The following is a 15,677-nucleotide window of genomic DNA, read 5'->3' on the forward strand; positions in this document are numbered from 1 at the left end:
TATCCAATAGTCTGCAGTGATATTAGCAAGTTATGAATAAATTACCAACTGATGTAGATTAGCAATTGGAGCACTTAAAGAAGCAAACAAAGAGGGGAGAGGAAGGGAGGGAGGAAGGAAAGAAGGGAGAGGGAGAGAGAAACAGAGACAGAGGGAGAGACAAAAAAGGAAAGAGGAGAAAGAGAAAAAGAAAGGGGAGAGGAGGGTGGGAGGATAAGAAAAAGAGGCAGAAAAAAGAAAGAGAGAGAAAGAGGAAAGGAAGAAAGAAGGAAGGAAGGAAGGAAGGAAGGAAAGAAAAAAGGAAGAAAAAAGGAAGAAAGAAAAGAGGAGAGTAGAGAAGGAATAGAGGCCAAAAAAGCAAACAAGGAAAAGTAGGGAAAAAACTTTCACTGGAAAACACTATTTTTCCATCAGTGCAAAACTTTCCTAAACAAGGTTAATTTTCTGGATTTTGACTTTCCGGTCCAGGTGGACCAAGAAGCCTTTATTTTCTTTTTCTAAAATCAAATAAAATCTGCAGAGCACCAGCACGCCATATGAAAAAGAATTTGTATTTGCAAGTAGGTTGATCACCAATCCATGACAAATAAGCTGAAATGCAATATTTAAAACATTCTTACTAAACAGCAGTCTGCCTTCGCTGGATGGCTTGGATCTCTCGCTGACTCTCCATGAAAGCACCGAGATAGAAACAGCCCTCCTGTGCGACATTGACAGTAGGGAGATGGGGGAGGGGTGCCTCGCCCTCTCCTGGGGAGCCCTGTCTGGGGAAGAACCCCCCTCCTTCGGCCTCGGGACTGTCGGTTTCTCCGACGGGTCTCCCCCCCTCCTCTGCCCCCGACCGACTTCCTTTTCTGGGCTTTTTGCAAATGAGTCGGACGCAGCCGAATCTCTCTCTGTGTGTATGTGTGTATGTGTGTGTGTGTGAGCGCGAGTTGCCCAATCCAGTTCCTCCCTCCGTAGTTTTGAACCTGGGAGGAACTGGTTTGGGCAACCCGAGAGCTCCGCCTGACGCCCGAAGGGCTTTGCACGAAGAAACGCGGCTTGAGGCGCAAGGACGGTCCTGGCTGTGGGGCGCAGGCCCCTAAAATCCTCTCTTTGGTTCCCTCCTCCTCCCCCTCCTTCCACAGCCTGCGTGACGCCCTAGGCTGAGAGCTGCTGCTGCTGCGCAGCTGAGGGAGGGAGAGCAAAAGCAGAGGCGGGGCGCCAAGCTTTGGTTAAGGCAGGCAAGGGAAACCGCGAGCCGAAAGGAAGTCTTGCTGGGAAGACGCGGCAGCAGGGCTTTAAAGGGCTCCCTCCTCCCCAGCCAGCCAGCCCACCCAGCCCATTCTTCCCCCGCCACAACTGTATCCAACAGGCCAAGTTGCTGGGAGGAGAAAGTTTGGGCTGCAGGACATGAGATTCTTCTGGGGAGGTCCTTTGCGGGAGGCCAGTTCCAGCCGCCTGCAAAGGACTTCCCACGTTTGCTTTGGTAGAAATCTCTGCGCGGCAGTTAGAAACTTCTGCGCGGGGATTTCTTTCCATGTGCGCGGCCGCGCACGCGCGCACCTTAGAGGGAACAGTGGCGGTGGCTGGCGATGGCAGGCTGGAATCCCCTCTCCAAGGGATCCCCGTGCAGAAAATGCGGGGAGCAGCAGCGAAGCCCCGGGGCTTCGCTGCTCCATCCGCTGGACTGTGGGGCTTGGAAGGGGGTGGGAAGAGCGGCAGGGCTAGCGGTGGCTGGCGATGGCAGGCTGGTTCGCCTCCTCCTCCTCCAACAGGCAACAGCACTGCCGGATCCAGTTGTAGACTCGAGTATAAGCCGAGGCGGCTTTTTTCAGCCCAAAAAGTGGGCTGAAAAACTCGGCTTATACTCGAGTATATACGGTAGTATTATAGCACTGTTTGACTTGTGATATTGCTAACTTGTTCTGAGTCAACTGGAGCGAATATGACTACATGGTCAATTTCAAAACATTCTGAAAGGTTGAGCAGTGGAAATAGTTCTCTGTAAAATGTGCATTATCATTTCTGGGAATGAGACAAAATTAAATAAGCCATAAGCTTCATGTGTAAAAATTGTTTACAAGGGATGAGGTAAATCTAAGTCTTCTAAACAAAACCATTGATAGGAAGTACTTCTTGTTAAATGTGATGTGTACACTCACAACATGCTCTTTGAACATTCCATGAGAATGTTAAACTATATTGAAAGGTTTAACCTTGCAAGTAAAATGTTAACATAATCAGATGGAATAGCCAGTAAATGATACCCTGGGAGCTTCTTAAGAAGATGTCTAAACCTGTAGCATTGCTTTAAATAAGTCTGAATTGTTTCCTAGCAATGACATTTTCACCACAGTTCTAATATCTTAGTTGTCACTATGACAGATGTTTTCTTTGAGCAAATGACCCTTTTAAGTTAAATAATGTGAACCATAGCATGGCTGCTCTGCTGTAGGTTTTGTTTTCTGAAGAAAAACTTTCTTAAGAATGCTTGGGATACTTTTGTTTTCATCAATTTTTTTTTTTAAGTTGTAATAATTGGGCTTAGTAAGATATAATAGAACAGATGATTTGAACAATATTAATATTTAAAGCAGTTAACGAATGACTATCATGAATTTAATTGGCTATTGTGTGTATGCGTGTGTGTGTAAAGCAACTCCATAAACCACATTCTTTTATTGAAGGTATGGTATATTTCATCGCATATTAAAGAAGATTGAAGAAAATGAAGAAGGTCTCAATGAATTCACAAAGAGTTACCAAACATTTGGAATCAACAGATTCAAAGATGGAAGATTATACTGTAAAGAATGGGTTCCTGGTGCAGAAGCAGTTTTTCTTACTGGTGATTTTAGTAAGTATTTTCCAGCACATATGAGCTTCTTTTATTGGTATGGTATCTTAAAATCAGTCCTAATGTCATGGGTTTGTTTTTCATTTTATTAATAAAGTCAGTGGATAAAATCTCAATAAAACTTTAACTTAAAATATATGTGATGTGTATTTGTACTCTGCATAAGACAAGATTATTGAACTAGTTATTTAAATAAGTTTGGTAGGTATCAATTCTTGAGCTTTGCATCCGGAGACCTATTTTCATATCCAAAACCATGAAACGTACTGGTGCCCTTAATGATAGTTACCATGTTACAGTCTGAGTGGGTACTGACTTGGACTGTATATGGTTGTGTGTAAAAGTTGCAGGCTATTCTGAAAAAATCTAAATGTTTCAATGAATTACAGAGTGATCAAAAGCTGACTCAGCCGCTAAAAACCAAACAATAATATCTGTTTGCAGAGTTGAATGCATAGATGTTATTTAGAGATCGAGAAAAAAGAAAATAGTATGTCAGATGCCAAAAATTAAACTCCTTTTCAGTCAATACTTTTAGTATTCCCTTTGGGACAAATAACACTTTTCAAACATTTTTGTAGCATTCATTTTTTTTTTTCATGTAAGTACTTCATGGATGGCTTGGAATGGCCTTTACAATTCCCTGACTTGAATCACTGAAAATCTGTGGGGATATCTCAAATATTCTGTGCATGTAAGGAAGCCAATGAATATCTCTGAACTGAAAGAGTTCTGCAAGGAAGAACAGGAAAAAAATGGAAGCCAGAATATAAATACTCTCAACTGGGTGTTATTTCTATTTAATTCTGTTTCACTTTAGAGGTTATGTCATCTGTTCATTAGGAATTCATTGAGACATAGTGTTTGGCCAAGGTATCTAAACTCCTGTTTGGAACTATATGTAATTATAAAAGTGCTTAAACTATGTATATACATAGCCATTTTTGCTTTTTTTTAAGAAGAATATATTTCACAGCATACAAGCTGTCTGTATGACTGGGAGTTTAAATTTGAAAGTATGCAGCAATGGCAAAACATATATATATATATATATATATATATATATATATATATATATATATATATATATATATATATATATATATATATATATATATGTATATATATATATATATATATTCTGTATTATCTATATATACTATTAGTTTTGCCATTGCTGCATACTTGTAGTTCTCATACATGCAATGTATCATACAGCATTGTAAATATAATCACAATATGGCTTTTAAGTGGTCTTAAATGTCTACAATATGCACAATATGGGAAATTAACAAATGTACCAAAAGTTTAGGGCCCCAATAGTTTTTCCCCTTTTTATTTATTGGTGGAGTTGCTAAATTGTTTTTTTTCATATTGTTTTCCTTTTATTAACATTTATACATGTTATACACACAGCTACACATTCACAAGAAGAAGAGACTTCAGTACTATTGAAACCTTTTATTGTGCAACAAATAAATTGACGTAATCTGCTATAGTTTCTTTATTTTTAATGTTACACTCTAATGCTGTGTAATATATGTGATATATATCAGATGCTATATGTGGTAGAGTGTGGAAAGGTCAAAGCATAAAGTTACTTGGCTTTTTCATATTGTACCACATATAGTATAGAAAGATAGTTTAATATAGAGCTAGTTTGGTATAATGGTTAAGGCATCAGACCAGAAACTGGGAAACAGTTCTAGTCTCACATTAGGCACCTTGAACCAGTCTCCCTCAACTCTAGAAAACTGGCAGACCACTTCTGAAATCTTCCCGCTGCTGCTACTACCGGTTCGCCCAATCCGGGTCAAACTGGCAGCAACCCACCTCTGGTATAGACTGTAGTAGTGTAGGCAGTTGCCAGGAGTCCTAAATGACTTGAAAGTATCAAAAGAGTAACACTTTTAATTAATCTGATAATAATATTTCTTTCTCATTCCTGTATTTCTAATACTTTTAAGTTATCTAAACAATAGAACATTAATAATCTGAAGTAATACTTGTACAATATGATTATATTGAACCAATATAATGTATTTGGATTTCCAACAATACAAAAAAAGGATATAAATATATACAGATGCATCCATCCATCTCATGATTTGATGAGATTGTAGGTTCTTAACCAAGAAATTGGGAAAGCATGCTAAAAAGGGCTGTAGCTTTTGAACTACAGTGGTTTTTTAAATAGACCAAAGGATTATTATTAAGATTGGCCAACATGAGTGCTGATCAGCAATTCTGGAGATTGAATTCTGCCAGAACTCTCTTCATCTTTTGTCCCACTGTAAGAGCCATTTGCTTAACTTGCTGGGGAGATTGAAGGGATGAAGCAAACCACCTGGTGCATCTGCCGAGTGGGAGCTATTTATGTATATTTTGGAATAACTTCATTTTTCCCTATAGCACAATTACATTGATCTTTGATATTCTGATTTTTAAGTCCATATTCTTTGTTGCATCATATAATCTACATTAAACCAGTATTTGCTGCAAATTATGTTTGTTTTCATTTAACATGAGGACACATATTCAAACAAAAGTCTATGTATATTTATGCTCTCAATGCTTCTAACACTTTTTTTTGCTCTCCACCCCAGAGATACTCATAGCATTTAGAGAGTAGTCACAGTATTGCAATTGAACAATTACATTGTTAAAAGTTTAGTAAATCATGAATATGAAACAATTAGTAATGTAAAGCTCTAATAAAGAGGTGGTATTTATATTATATCTATTTGAAAAGCTATGGGTAAATTTTTACACAGATTCTTATAAACTAAATACAGAATTTAACATTCATCACTTTAATTTCTTGAAAATTATAGTGATTGTAGCAATAATGGAATAACATGACATTCTAAAGAAGTCACAGTTCCTGGAATGGTTTCTATGATTCCTGGAGTCATAGGATTTAAACAAAGGAACCTCCTTTTGACACTAATTAAGCTGTCTTTTGTCCAAAAGCTAGAAGATTAATCAAGCCACTTATTTTCTTTATTTATGCATTTATATTTTTGACGTACTAAAGGTGATTAAATCAGCTGAACTCTTTTGTCTCAAATCAAAAGCTCTCTGAGTTGAGATAACAATTGTAACTATTTTATGTAGACTCCTTGCACCTAGTTTTTCTTCCCTAATTGCAAGGCTACATGATGGATAAATTACACATTCAGCAAAACTAGGGTCCAAAAGTTATCTAAAAACTGAAAGATTTGTAATTGAAGCACAAGGTCTTCAGAGAATCACGAAGAGGCAGAATAGAAAATGTGGAAAGGGTATGAAGATTTAATATCAAAAATTCTTTATTTCTTAAATAACTAGGGAATTGTGAATTGTATTATTTCATTTTTCATAATTTCACTTTTACCTTAAAATTTAATTCTTGTTCTGCTTTGGAACTGCACTGCAAATATTAAAATAATTCCTCAAATATGCAGAAAAGTCCAAAAGTAATGGGTTGTATAGAAAAAAATCATTGTCAATTTGTCTGTTCCTGTTCTTACATATGGCCTGTGCAATTTAATGAATATTTACTATTTAATTCATTTTTAATTATTATTATAGATAACTGGAATCCATTTTCCCATCCATATAAGAAAATGGATTTTGGCAAATGGGAATTGCTCATCCCACCTGGACCAGATGGGTTTCGCCCTGTATCTCATGGATCCAAACTGAAGGTGCGTGTTTCAAAAAGATACTTCATTCTTTTATTAATATGTAATTTATTATCGAATTTCATAATTGAAGTTTTGTAGAGTTCAGTTATGTGCCACTTAATATTTCAAAGTGAAAATAAGACCTGCAGACCATGTTCTTCACCGCTATGGATTGCTGTTAAAGTTATATAAAACAAAATTACTATAAATTACCAATGTTATTATATAATGAACAAAATAGATTATTATAAATATAAATGATAAATTTATAGCAATCCTGAATGTAAAGGATTCCTCACCAGGATCCATTCTCAGTGACTCAAGTATTGATGTCATTGACCTTTTGTGATGCTTTGAGGGCCTGGACTTAAGGCTTCATCTAAATCCTAGCAGGACCAAATAGCTTTGGGTAGATAGAGCTTCAATATCTGGGAATTTGACATCTTTAGTTCTGATTGGGATTATGCTACCCTAGACGGACCTGGTTCACAACTTGGCGGTTCTCACAGATTCTCAACTCCTGCTCCTCACAGCTAGGAGAGCATTGCACAGTTCAGATTGTATGTCAGTTGCAGTCTTTCCTGGATCAGAAGTCCCTGTGCTCAGACATTCAAGCCTTGCCATCTCATGCTTGGACTCCTGCAATGCAGTCATGCAACATTCAGATGCTTCAACTGGTGCAGAGCATGGGCAGTCTTTCGGGGGCCCTAGAGTAGCCCATGTTACAGAGCTGTTACACAAGCTGCATTACCATATTCCACCTCCCAAATTTTTCCCCTTGAATTTTATTTTGGGCTTGGATTCTCTAGGACTATATAAGATATGGTAAATGTTGACTAGCTTTCTAGTCAGAACTGATGAGCAAAGCAAAACAAACAAAATTATTGCTGGCTAATGCTAGGTGAAATCTGAGATTGTGGAGATGTTAAATACACTCAAATCTCATGTATTTTCACAATTTTGTGAGAACTTGGCCTTTTTAATATTTTTCTTTTTTAAATACATAGAGGTTTGTAGATATTGTTCAGGAAATTTAGAGATAGTGCATTGGTCTGAAATGCTGCAATGCTGTACTCTTGCATGTGAAAATAATTTTGGCAAGAAGGAAGCATTGGTAAAATTAAGCCCAACTCAGTCTAAAGTGAGCTTACAATGACTTTATGGCCTACTTCCAACATTAATATATAATTTTCCAGTGTTTTTATGTCCCTTTTAGCATCATTTTAAAAAGTTATAACTTTTTCTATAAATGCATACTAATTAAGTTAAACTTTGCTGTTACTATCAGTGTAATTACAATCCTAATAAGAAATAAGGCAGAAAATATTAGAAAAAATAGTGTCAGTCTATAGATAGATATATAGAAAGATAGAAAAATGGATGGATGGATGGATGGACGGATAGACGGATGATACTGTTATAGTCCAGTTAATTCTTAGATGTTGTTAAACGCCAGGGACAAATTATAGGGATGTTCTGGGGAAATGCAAAAAATACTAAATGAAGTATAATCCTTTACCATTTTTCAAATTAATAAATTGAATATCATTCAAAGATTAATTAAAGGGAATAAGATATATCTTCTAAGAACTCAGAAAAACTAAATAGGCAATTTGCAAATGTCTTTGAAGAGTTATTTAGTCTTTAGGAGAAAAAGCAATAGTCAGGCTGCTTTAATGGGCAAAGAGTACTGATGATTGGGATTTGGTGGAGGGTTAAAAATGGAGTAAGTATGGTTTGAAATGGGCTATGTGGAATGTGAAATAGGAAGCTGGGATCCTGAGCAGGTGTGGTTTATGCTACTATTTTGTTCATTTTAAATGAGTGGAGATGGTGTAATTCCTTTATGGTAATTTTAAAAATCCAAAAGCTCATTAAAAATGGATAAACAAAAATTGTGTGTTTGTGTATATGTATGTGCATGCACACACATATGTACACTCATGTGAAAAAGTACACCATCTTTGAGTTCTATGGTTTTATGTATCAGGACATAGTAAAAACCACCTGTTCTTAGTAGTTCTTGAAAATAGGCAAATACAACTTCAGATGAACAACAACATATGACATATTACACCAAGTCATCATTTATTTTACAACAACATATGACATATTACACCAAGTCATCATTTATTTTACAAAAAGAAAGCCAAAATGGACACGCCATGTGTAAAAAACTAAGTACATCTTATGATTCAATAGCTTTAATTTATTGTTTTCTGTATGAGTTTACCAGTCTCTCACATCATTGTGGAGGAACTTTGGCCCATTTTTCTTTACAACATTGCTTCATTTCATTCAGGTTTCTGGGCATTTGTTTATGCACAGCTCTCTTGAAACATAGAACTCAAAGAGAGTTTACTTTTTCCCCACAGGACTGTATGTATGTATGTGTACGTGTGTGTGCATGTATATTATATGTATGTGTGTGTGTTTGTGTGTGAGTGTGTTTGTATGTATGTGTGTTATGTATTTATTTCAGTAAGTGGAATGATTGGTTGTGTGGTTGTATCATGATTGGTAGATTGGTGCTGATTGGTGCTGGCTATGTGTACATTGTTGTTTCGTGTTGTAACGGCCTGGATGGTGGGTGGGGCTCGTTTGTTGACTAGGGCTGGTTTCCAGATGTCTGCCAAGTGGGAAGTATCGTCACGTTTATTCATGTTGTGGGGGTGTTTCTCTATTTCGATAGTTTCCATAATTATTCTCTTGTTGAAGTGTTCAGTTTTGGAGATTAACCTGGTTCTTTCAAAATTAATTTCATTTCCTGTAGCTTTAAGGTGCTGGAAAAGGGAGGAAGTTTTTTCTTTTTTTCTTACTACGTTCTTCTATTCTGCGATGCGTGCATTTATTCTCCTGTTCGTTTGTCCTATGTATGTTGCAGGGCAGATTTTGCATGGTTTTTTGTAGACTCCTTGGTTTTCTAGCTGGGTTTTGTCTTTGGGGTTTCTTAAGATGTTGAGTATTTTTTGGTCAGTGTTGAAGGCTGTCTTGATATTGTGTTTGTGGAAAAATTTGCTGATTTTATCTGTGGTGCCTTTGATGTAAGGGAGGAGGGCGATGCCGTTGTCCTGTTCTGTGTCTTGGTTTTTGGTTCCTTCAAAATTAATTTCATGTCCTGTAGCAATAAAGGTGGATACAAATAAAATAAAATAGCAAAATATAAAATAAAGTTTTATTGTTGGGGAAGGGAGAGAGATGCATGATACACTCAAATTCAGTACTTAATTTAGCTGAGTGGCACAGCCTGGGATATTAAACTCATATCTGCACTTCCTTTTTTGAACATTCTTCTAAAAGTGAAAAAGGAAGAGACAGAAAAAACAGGTTACATTGATTCCAGAATTGATAGCTTAACTTTTATTTCCAGTAATGTTTTCCCAAAGAGTCTGCATTCATTGTGATTTTGGTACAGGGGAAAAATTATCAAAAATATACAATTGTTCTCCAATGCATTTTGGGATATGTGAATTCGGCCATTTCATTAGTAAATGATGTTTTTATGAAAACACATTAAAAAAACAAGTTCCATTAGAAACTCTTTGGAGACTTCAGTTTTTATACTCCTACATTTTAAGAATAGAATAGAGCAAGCAAGCTCAGAGATAATAGAATAGAATAACAGAGTTGTAAGGGACCTTGAAGGTCTTCTAGTCCAACCCCCTGCTTAGGCAGGAAATCCTACACCACTTCAGACAAATGGTTATCCAACATCTTCTTCAAAACTTCCAGTGTTGGAGCATTCACAACTTCTAGAGGCAAGTTGTTCCATTGGTTGATTGTCCTAACTGTCAGGAAATTTCTCCTTAGTTCTTCTCTAATTAGTTTCTACTCATTGCTTCTTGTCCTACCTCCAGGTGCTTTGGAGAATAGTTTGACTCCTTCTTCTTTGTGGCAGCCCCTAAGATATTGGAAGACTGATATCATGTCTCCCCTAGATCTTCTTTTCATTAAACTAGACATACCCAGTTCCTGTAACCGTTCTTCATAGGTTTTAGCCTCCAGTCCCCTAATCATCTTTGTTGCTCTTCTCTGCACTCTTTCTAGAGTCTCCACATCTTTTTTACATTGTGGCGACCAAAACTGGATGCAGTTATCCAAGTGTGGCCTTACCAAGACATTATAAAGTGGTATTAACACTTCATGTGATCTTGATTCTATCCCTCTGTTTATGCATCCTAAAACTGTGTTGGCTTTTTTGGCAGCTGCTGCACACTGCTTGCTCATATTTAAATGGTTGTTCACTAGGACTCCAAGATCCCTCTTAAGTTACTACTATTGAGCAAGGTGCCACATATACTGTACCTGTGCGTTTTGTTTTTCTTGCCTAAATGTAGAACCATACTTTTTTCACCATTGAATTTCATTTTGTTAGATAACGCCCAATATTCAAGTCTGTCAAGATCCTCCTGCATCTTAAGCCTATCTTCTGGAGTGTTGGCTATTCCTGCCAGCTTGGTGCCATCTGAAAATTTGGAAAGAGATAGCGACTAAAAAGTTGCTTTAAGTATTTGGACATCATTTTTCATATACACAAGGGGATTAATTGTCATTATTCCAATCAACAGGAAGACACTGACTGGAGAAGTAAAGATGGAACTTTAAGACTGGATATGGAACATAGGAAGGAAGTCACTATATTTTCTTGGATTAAAAATACTATCAGGGAAAAAAATAAAACAAATTTCTATTATATATTAGTTGGACTAGGCACAAAGTATTGCATCCAGTATAGGACTATCTTTCAATAAGGGCACTGACAAACAGGTGCATGTCTAGAGAGGAGAAACAAAAATGATAAGAGGTCCAGATTGAAGCACTTGTGTGGAACAGTTGGAATTGTTTTGCATATTTTACAAGGAGAACAGAACACTACTGGGAAATATGATAGCTTATATTCATCTATTTGAAAGACCCTCATGAAGAAGATGAGCAAAATTGTTCAGAATTTTTCCAGAAGGCAGGATATTCAGCAATGGCTTGAAATGACAAGAAAATAAGTTTCATTGTATTTCATAAAGATGTCCTAATGGTTAGGATTGCTCAATGGTGGAAGACACTTGGATGGGAGGATGTGTCTTTCCTTTACTATACGAATTTAAGCAGAAACTGGATGGTCATCTGTTAGGGATGCACTATGCACCGAGTTGGACAAACTATCTTCAAGATTTCTTCTAGCTCCTACATTATATGATTCTAGAAGTGTAATGGCCACACTGGAAGCAAAAACCATATGCTTTTATCTCATTACATACAGTGCAAGATTTTACCAAATGAGCTCTAACTCATTATCCTCTAAACAGCAGACTGTGACAGGAAATGTTCCTATTTATGTGCATGGAATTTGCCCATTTCTGTTTTCAGTATTGTTGGGAAAAAATAGAACTATCCTTTTTCATGGTTTGCCAGTTTGTGGATGCAGGCACAGAAAAAAAGAGGGAAGATAATTCTGGAATCTTTGAAGGTTTATAGTGGTAGACAGCCTGTTACCTACCCCTTGTCTTTAAAAGGTATTAGAAGCTAAAATTTGTGTCACTGCTAATTATTGCCATGATGATTGCTATATCTCATAATAGTCATATGAATTCATATGCATTTTGCTTTTCATAGTTTTTAATAGAGTTTTCATTTTGATTAACATAGTCTAGATGAGACTATAGGATTGGATTTGTGTTTTTAATCAATAGACCAGTAATGATACATAAGGTGACATTTAATGCAGAAGTAAAATGAGAGAAGATACTGGTTTTCAATCATTCACTAGAATCTATTTTATATGCTTTTTTCAAATAGAAAGCTTCCATTTATTTTCATGAATAGAGTTACATCTCCCTCTTTTGGAAAATAAAGGCATGGCTTATTTCAGAGATAAGATTTTGTTTCTTGATACAAGCTTTCTTTTTGTCTGTCTGTCTGTCTCTCTTTCTCTTTCTCTCTCTCTCTCTCTCTTCTCTCTGTCTATCTATCTATCTATCTATCTATCTATCTATCTATCTATCTATATCTATCTATCTTAGTACAGCTCTCTTTTTTCAGTAACATTTAAAGAACACTAATCAACCAGCACCAATAACTAACCCTTAGTAAATATATGTTGAATATTAGCAGTAAAGGAATTGTGTAAACATTTATTATGACTTTAAAAAGATTGGTGCCATTAATGCAATTATCCAGCTTTTCAAATTACTAATATTCAGAATAGGATTCCATTAACCATGTGGAGATTGGACAAGATTATACAAGAACCTACATGCAGCTTTAAAAATACAACTATACATCTTGTTTTCAGTAGGCATCTAGTTATATCCATGTATTACTGGAGTAAGATTATTTAACCATATATATGACTTCAGTCAAGAAAGAATTTCTCACAAGGTATGTAGTTATTCAAAGAAATTACTGAAATAATGAAATAATAATGTCTGATAAAAACGAAGTGTGGCATTCAGATGGTATGTTGTTATCACATTAGAAAATGGGAGTACCCACTGCTATCTTTTTTTCTTTTGTACCATATGGCATAAGAGTTTGAGAGGTTGCAAAGGCTGAAAGGTATTTACCACTGAAAGTACAGGATATTTGACCAAGGGTATAATTTTAAGGAATGCCTGAAAAGACTAAAATAAATTCATGTTGGAAACAATGGGAATACAAATATGTTCTCATCCCTTGAAATATCTGTTCACAGTAGAATGTGTTATCAAAAACACTGCTCATTTCTTCTCAGACAGAAAAGAAAGCTTTATAATTAAATAAATACTTAGAGTTACTCAGACAATAGTTACAGGACAAAAACAGAAGTTAATCTCTTCTTTTCCTTCTCTTCTGAGATATTTACTGAATATTCTGGAAAAAAAATAAGTTAACAGATTTGGCATTCACTGCTCAACACTATCAAGTATACATCCAAAATATTACAATGGAGTTTAGACTGGAGAAGTATGCTACATCACCATTAACTAGGGGAAATATGTTTTTTCCTCCCTTTCATCTAAATGAGATGGATAGCACATAAATCTAATAAATAAATAAAATAAAATAGGTGAAAACTGAAGATATCAAGATGACCAATAATATCAGGAGTCTAGATGAAGATGATCACTACAAATATCTAGGTATCCTGTATGCTGACAGTGTAATTAACGCTGACAAGACAATTAATATCTGGCCAATTCCAGTCATTAGATATACTACTGGAATAGTGAACTGGACTAAACAGAACTAAAAGCCCTGGAGAGGAAAACCAGAAAAAAAAAACCAACGACAATGACTCATTTTAATCCTTGCAATGATGTTGACAGACTCTACTTACCAAGGTAAAAAGATGAAGATGGAATGTTGCACCTGCACCAGAGAGATGAAGAAGAAAAAAGGGTATTGGAAAAATATGTGAAGAATACTGAAGAAGATGACTTGACTTACTTGACTTAAGTCTTTAGCGTCGGTACGGCATCGCCAATCCCTTCGCTGTAGAGTCGCATGCATCCCGAATCAACGGGATCCATGATTCTAGGCTGTTGAAGAAGATGAAATAAAGTTAGTATACCATGAAGTCTTATTGAGTACCAGAGGATCCATACTGCTATAGAAAAAAGACCATATGAAGAATAAAGGAGATACAGCAAGGCAAAATATTACATGGTCAGTACATTAAACAGAAGAAAGAAAGAGAGAGAGAGAGAGAGAGAAAGAAAGAAAGAAAGAAAAGAAAAGAAAAGAAAGAAGAAGAGAAGAAAAGAAAAGAAAAGAAAAGAAAAGAAAGAAAGAAAGAGTAGCAGGCAAAACAGATAATAATATCACCTGTCAATGGCTAAGAGTTGAAGAAAGCAGAAGGACTAATTCTGCCTACATAAAATGAAAATTTAAGAACTAAGCCAAAATTGAGAAGACACTTGCTGAAACCAAGTGCAAAGAAACTTAAGAAACAATGAATCATCTTATCTAGCTGATAACATAATAGAAGAAAAAGTACTGGATAAAATCATAAAATACAAATCCTGCAAATATAAATAGAATGATTGTGGCAAAAGAAAACAAGATAGCACCAAACGTAATAGGTGACTTGCATGCAATCCCAAAACCTCTCGAGCACCACATTAGCATTTACAAAATCAATTGTAGAAGGCAGCTTTACTTGAAATATCTTGCAACCATACTTTTAATGCTATCAGACAACAGCATCTCCCTATTCCAGGTCTTTTGGAAGGATTCGATGGGTGGATAAAAATAATAAATCCAATCTAAACATCTGGCTGACATTGCTATGAATCAATAATAATAAAAGTTATGCCCAAGGTGGCATAGTTATCTTATTCTGCTGACCATATACTTAACTGCTTTTTTTCTCCCAATATTCTCACAACTGCCCCTCTTAAGTTTAAACTAAGAGCAACAGAAATATGACTGCTAATGTAGTGTCCAAGAAGGAAAAAGAAGCAGCAGTACAATATTTAGTCACCTATCAGCAGTCTAATTGTATACTCAAAGGCTGTCAGAATGTGCTGTTCATTGTTTCTGATTTGTTTCATTGTCAGAACAGTGGACAAGAGTCTTTTCCAAGTTCTGAATGTTTTATGGTCAAAGGATTTGCACAATGTTATAACAGCTATAAGCTAAATTATGCAAAAAAGGAGAAATAGTTATACGAATCCACCCAACATGTACATATATGCCTATAGGTTTTTCCTTGGGGAAACTTGAAAATTTCATTAATTTTTAAATTGTACTATTCAAATTTAATATTTTCTTAGTTTTTTACATACATTTAAAATTGACTGCATGTTTTAATAAAAATATTGATTAAGCACAGTAATATAGAACATCTCTGTATTTTTCTGCATAATGTCATCTTCATTCAGGCATATATGTGTGTACATACACAAATATTTGAAAAAGTGGGAAAGTGAGGTGCACATATTCTTAAGGGGTTGGTCTGATTGTTTTTGGCTCTTTTCATTTATTTAATCTATTTTCCTTTTTTTTCATTCTGTACATCAGTATGATACTCTTGATTCTGTGTTTACTTCTATTTGCCTCTTGTTTTGACTACAAGTTAGGAAATGTGATCAGGGGCACTAAGGTTCACCAAAAGAGTGCTTCAGTTCTAGATTGGAATCTTCTTTGTTTTCTGTAGCTTTCTTCATCACATATCCAGATCAGTGGTGGGA

The 15,677-nt window shown here is 35.9% G+C and overlaps 1 protein-coding gene across 2 annotated transcripts in view; it reads left to right on the forward strand.

Annotated features, from left to right (window-relative positions):
• The window catches only part of GBE1 (1,4-alpha-glucan branching enzyme 1), a 120,941-nt gene that overhangs the window by 38,297 nt on the left and 66,967 nt on the right, over nucleotides 1-15,677 (forward strand). For both annotated transcript variants that reach the window (XM_032219995.1, XM_032219996.1), the window contains exons 2-3: nucleotides 2,673-2,842; nucleotides 6,416-6,531. In XM_032219995.1, the coding sequence (XP_032075886.1) occupies nucleotides 2,673-2,842; nucleotides 6,416-6,531 (286 nt within the window). The remainder of the gene's footprint in view (nucleotides 1-2,672; nucleotides 2,843-6,415; nucleotides 6,532-15,677) is intronic.

Source organism: Thamnophis elegans, chromosome 6, assembly GCF_009769535.1.
Source record: "Thamnophis elegans isolate rThaEle1 chromosome 6, rThaEle1.pri, whole genome shotgun sequence".
Classification (NCBI taxonomy): Eukaryota; Metazoa; Chordata; class Lepidosauria; order Squamata; family Colubridae; genus Thamnophis; species Thamnophis elegans.